Source organism: Engraulis encrasicolus, chromosome 6 (assembly GCF_034702125.1).
Source record: "Engraulis encrasicolus isolate BLACKSEA-1 chromosome 6, IST_EnEncr_1.0, whole genome shotgun sequence".
In the NCBI taxonomy this organism is placed as follows: Eukaryota; Metazoa; Chordata; class Actinopteri; order Clupeiformes; family Engraulidae; genus Engraulis; species Engraulis encrasicolus.
The window spans coordinates 31,471,248-31,477,051 of record NC_085862.1 but is presented as its reverse complement, the minus strand read 5'-3'; the positions used below and the strand labels follow the sequence as shown (position 1 = coordinate 31,477,051).

The 5,804-nt window shown below is 40.5% G+C and overlaps 1 protein-coding gene across 2 annotated transcripts in view; it reads left to right on the top strand.

Annotated features, from left to right (window-relative positions):
• Nucleotides 1–314: 314 nt before the first annotated feature.
• swt1 (SWT1 RNA endoribonuclease homolog) overlaps nt 315–5,804 on the top strand; it is a 73,043-nt gene continuing 67,553 nt past the window's right edge. Inside the window, exons 1-4 of one of the 2 annotated variants that reach the window (XM_063201260.1) lie at nt 315–360; nt 1,422–1,524; nt 2,642–2,755; nt 3,455–3,534. In XM_063201260.1, coding sequence (XP_063057330.1) covers nt 2,672–2,755; nt 3,455–3,534 — 164 coding nt within the window. In that variant the 5' untranslated portion in view covers nt 315–360; nt 1,422–1,524; nt 2,642–2,671. Of the gene's footprint in view, nt 361–1,421; nt 1,525–2,641; nt 2,756–3,451; nt 3,535–5,804 lie in introns of both variants that reach the window. The other variant, XM_063201259.1, reaches the window with a different exon arrangement.

The following is a 5,804-nucleotide window of genomic DNA, read 5'->3' as shown; positions in this document are numbered from 1 at the left end:
CCCAACTACCGCAAATTGCGTACAGCTGCTCCCTGTTGCTGTCGCCCAGTGTAAATTACGAAAAAGGCGTACGCTCATTAAACCAGATATTTTCACCAAAGTGTCTTATAAAAGCGGCAGGTAAATCTGTCTGACGATGGTTAGAAAATGCACTACACAAAACACCATAGATAATTAACAAGACAGTTGCAGAACGTCTTTTTTATGCAGAAAGTCACTAAAACGATAGAGCGTCACATTACATGTGGACTGCATATCCCATCAGGCAACGTCTTTATCCTTGTCTTCCGCTCCACGTGACACAACAATCTCGACTCACTTGTCGCTGTCACTCGCTCTCACACACACTTTCCGACCAGGGTGAGTTTTAAAACTTCTTCCACAAATACAGCACTGCCTTGACAGTAGAAACAGAACAGTAGGTATTATAGATGAAATAACATAATAAAGCTTACACACATGCCAAGGTTACTGAATGATCAGTGATTTTGATAGCATCAAAGGTACGCTTTGAGAAGCTAACCAGTTAGCTAGCAAGCATGCATGCTGGTGGACTAGAACTGTTTTGACAGTTCCATACGAGGTGAAACTTTAATTTCATTTTAGTTGCTGCAACACACGTCAAATAATAACCCATGCACATGCGTTGAACCAGTTTAATATTTAAACATAAGGATTTATTGGGACGTCAGTGCAGAATTCCAGAATTTCTTGCTCGTATTGTGTTGGGAAATTAAAGCAGACTTGCATGGCATCAGGGACAAAAGAAGAGACTACTGTCCGCCCTTAATGCTGGACATGTGACTAACTCATGAATGGCAGTCCAATGGAAACAGTAGTATAACTGTCCTGGACACCACTATGTTATGGACATCTGTAGGAATATAGAAATGTGTGTGGCCACTAACACAAGGCACAAACTTTAGCCTAGGGAGCACTAGTACAAAAAGGTCAAAAGGTTATACAAAGAGCAAATGTAGAATGGTTACAAGTAGTAGATTGCACTTGACCTGATCACACCGGACACAGTGTAAGGAAGTGGGACACATGGTAAGGAAGTGCCCTAAAATAATACGCCGGTTAAGCATAGGACAAGGCCACAGACATCTGGGGGCATGGGAAACCACAGTAACCAGAAGCATCCTGAAGCTGCAACTCAACCAGCAAATTGTCAGCAGGACAAAGTGTCACCCAAACTGAGGTGAGCCAGGAGAACCAATCAGAATTGAGGGGGCACTGTCCATAAAACCATCTGGCAAACACTTAGAGAAGGAGAATGCGCCATCTCCAGCCATATGACTGTATCTTATAGTTGTGTTGTTCTATTGACCTGCGGTATCTCAGTAAATTCTTGATCAATTGACCAAATCTGCCTCTGTGTCTCTCCTTCCACCCGCGAACTCTCCAATCTTACAACTTAGTGACCCTTAGACGATCCCGAGGTGGGGGGACAGGGCGGCGTTTGCAGGAGCAGAGGAGGCCGTTTCGGACGGGGGACAGACAGAAAGCCGGCTAGTTCCAGAGGTGAGGAAAAACCTTTTTGATAGAATTCACCAGTTAGTCTATTGTTATTTTAGTGTATCGGTCTGTCCACCTGTGAACGTTTTTATTTAATTGTTAAAATTAACTGAGTATACCTATGGTCCTTGTGCTGTAAGAAAAGACCCCGGGGCATAATCTGTTCTACTTAATGATCGAATCTGGGTGAATAATCGCTGTGGGGCCCACTGATTTATGTATGCTAGTGAAACTTACATACTTGATGATGAGGACTAGAAAGAACTGTGTGTATGCTGTATGGTCCGTGCTCTGCTTAGAGGTTTCACCGGGTGAATAATTATTCTGTGGAGTATGTGCTGTGTATTACTTCCTTGGTAGATTGGCTGAGTGAAACTGTGTGATATAGTCTGTGCTCTGTTTAGTGAAGACTAATAACTATACAGGCCTGCTGATGTGTGTTCAGCTGGGTGGTCTGCACACGCAGCAGTGATTTTGCCACGCGCTTAGTGATAAGTGGCTGTTCTTGGTGAATTTACATAGTGATTCCGGCCTGAGGGTTGGAGAAAGGGTTATACTTTTTGCCATGAATCCCACACTAAAATGACAGGTATTTCAGTTATTTTGTCCAACCCCTGTATGTGTGTCTATTGAGTGTTTATTGTGTGCATTGCATGGTTGTCTGTCCTTCGCTGTGCTGACTGGAGTGCTTGAGGTGTGGGACTTCTGTAAGGGGTTTTGGCGGTCTGCCAATAATTGACGTGTGGCAGGTACGCTGCGGTTTGTGAGTGACGGGAGGGGAAAGTGTGTGTGACTGCGGAACAGTGGCCGTTGGTGTGACTGACTGTTAGAACGGATGCAATTACAAACTGAATTCTATATGCTGGTGTTTTTTTCCTTTGAGATAAGTTTTACATGCCAGTACTTATTGTTGGACTTTCTCCAACGATCCTGTTAATAGTATTGGTAAAAAAGTCGATCCTTTGTTAAAAGATAGCGTCACTGTGGGACTCGTACTTGCTCTGTTTAGGGGTGTTATAATGTATGAACTGTGTAAGAATTAGAATTTGTTTTCCTCGTTTATAATTCAATGCGACTGTAAGTCCTAATAAGTAGGTGACATTAATTGTTTCTAATGCGACAGGTGTTTGATCCCTTGGGGTGGACCGGGAAGATGTCAAAGTCAAAGAGGAAGAAGCACAAGAAATCAAAACAGAGGACACCCTCACCAGAGAGCGAGCAAGATAAGGCGGGAAATGTAAGCATAACACAAGTTCTGTGTTTCAATTTATTTTTATTTATTTTTTTCAACGACATTACCCATTTTACCAAAACAGTGAATCTGTGAATGAAGTTAAAAAAATAAAAATAAAAAAAGAAAGAAAGAAGGAAGAAGTGCGATATTGAACCATTGGTAATTGAGCCCATTGATATGGTCGCAATAATCGGGTTATTGGAATAAACAGGTTATTGTAGTAAACGGTTTATTGCTGTTTATGCAGTCTGTTGGTTGCCTGTGTTCCACTAAAGTGTGTGACACGAAGCTAGAATTTAAGGCTTGTGATTGGCTACTTATCCTTCTAGAATGACAATAACCTGATAATAACCCGATTATGCTGGATACATGACATGATAAATCAGTTTATTAGCCAAAAACCTACCTGTGCGAATCAGATTTCTCCTAAACCGATAACGGCAATATACCGATTATGAAAGCTGTTTATTCAGTTTACATGAGCGCTCGAATAAACCGGTAACTCCAAAAACCTGATCATTAACGGTTTATTGATGCGCATATAAACGGCTCACTGATATGTTATTGCAGCCAGTGTACTCTGATAGTGATGTCAGTGCCATGACGTGTTTGTGATAGCTGTGTGATTAATGTTGCCAGTAAAACAAATTGAGGCACTGTCCATAATATGTACTACATATGCTGTTCTTGTATATGAAGAAGCAGACAAAAGCGGCATCTGAGAAGAAGAAGGAGGAGCCAAAAAAGGAGGAATGCCACAAGAATCATCAAAGCCCAGGAAAGTGAGTGCATACTGCAAACCTCAACACAATGCCATCTCTTCAGTTTCCTTTAGTTTGTTTTATTTAATTTGCTTGTTTGACAAGGGCCATGTGTAACAAGACAGTTCCAGTACCAGAGTTAGCTATAAAGCTAGAGTAGAGTAGAGTATCATATCATTTATTAAGTTAAGGTGTCAAGTAGCATACATACATTCATGGGTGGTTGACGTTTAAGGGCGTAACACAGTTTTTAAAAAAAGTTATTCCAATTCCTGAAAAAAATTATGAAGAAAAATTTCAATAAATAAATAAAGCACTTCGTGGTCCGTGGAATTTTACCTAATTTTTGCCATTTTTGGGAAAATGTGACATCATTGGTTTGACATTTCTGTAAGTCCTCCGGTGGTCCCAAATACCATTGACAAGTAGCTCAAACAAATCTTCATATTTCAAGAACGAGTCGAACAACGTTGGATGAAGTTCATTTTGTTTAGTCATAAATAGATCTGTAAAACTGTACAAGAATGATAGAAGAATACTTTAAATTAATATACGAATAACAGGCTAAATAACAAGCTACATGCAATGAGATGAGATCTGCTTATGTTACACAGACTCATGCGATTAATGAGCAAACATACATTGACTAAAATAACTTACAAGCAATGCTTTTGAAAGACGAAACAAAGTTGCCAAGTGGCGTTACAGTTGTTGTTTATATCCGTTGCCGTAGCAACGACTTCTGGACCGCAGCGAGACTGCCGCGAGGCGTCATTAAAACAAAAGAGATTCCGTAACAGTAAGATACTATAAAATTATTGATATTCTGCACAAACAAATCCCCCATGCTCTTTTTACTATTGTTCCTTTAACCCCCACCCCACTGCTACCCACCCGCACCCCCACCCACACACGCCTATGCATCGTACAGGCAGACAACTGTGATTTCACTGCATGGTTTCACTTAATTACTTGTTATAATTGTGTGAATGTGACAATTAAATGTCCTGGTGTCCTTATATCCTTGCATGATACATGAAAAACAAGTAAGGATTGAGTAACACATTGCATAAGCATGTCACACCGCAGGACATGAAGTCACACCACAGGAAATTCACTGCATTGTTGCCATTTTAATCCTTTTGTATACATGACTGACCTCTGACTAGATAATGATATTGTATATATATATATATATATATATATATATATATATATATTGTGTGCCCAACTCCTCAGAGTGTCTTCGAGGGTTCTGGGCACTGTACAGTTGCACCGCGGGCCGATTGCCCATCGCTGTTTTGTCCTTAGTGAATTTAGTTTGCCTTTCTGTTTTGTTTTGTTTTGTCTCATTGTGTTTTATTTCTGTGACCGACCGCCAATTCTTAAATGTAGCACTAGTGTGCGTATATAAATTATATTCCAGGTTTTATTAATGTTACAGTCACACCGCAGGACATTTGACATAAAAACCTTTACATACAGTAAATCTTACCAAAATGTTTCTTCTCTTCTGAGACTAATATGAAACATAATGTACCACGTCTTCTTTCATTTACATTTGTTTTAAAGAGAAAAAATAACAGTTTTGTAGGTTTTTAACCAATGTTACATAAAAACAGGCCGTCACATCAACCACCCTAATACAGAAGACATTACACACAGGGTATTATACACATCATTCTACATAGACTAACCATATAGTTCACTCAGATCTCTTTTCCTCTGTCTCTCTCTCACACACACACCACCCCCCACCCCCTCCCACACACACAAATTTCACATTTGCAGTTTGTGCTAGTATATCAGTGTAACAGTGATTGGTCACATCTGCCTCAGCTAAGTGGCACAGAGAAGCCAAAAAAACAAAGTGATAAAGTGTCCAAAAAGTGTCAAGGAGTGTCAGAAGTCACTCACTGTGCATAGTTCAAGAGAAACAAAGCCAGGGTCATGTATCCATTGAAGATGGTGAATCTTCACTTTGTGGCTTCGCTCACCACACACACACACACACACACACACACACACACACACACACACACACACACACACACACACACACACACACACACACACACACACACACACACACACACACACACACACACACACACACACACACACACACACTCACACACACACACACACACACACACAGTTGTGAGCAAAACTGGAGATTTTGCCACCACACTATAGGAGCTTTTGAGTCAATTGAAAATTGAAATTGAAAACCCTGCCGTTGCCAGCTAAAATACAAATGCACATTTAGTAACATGCATAATACATCTCCA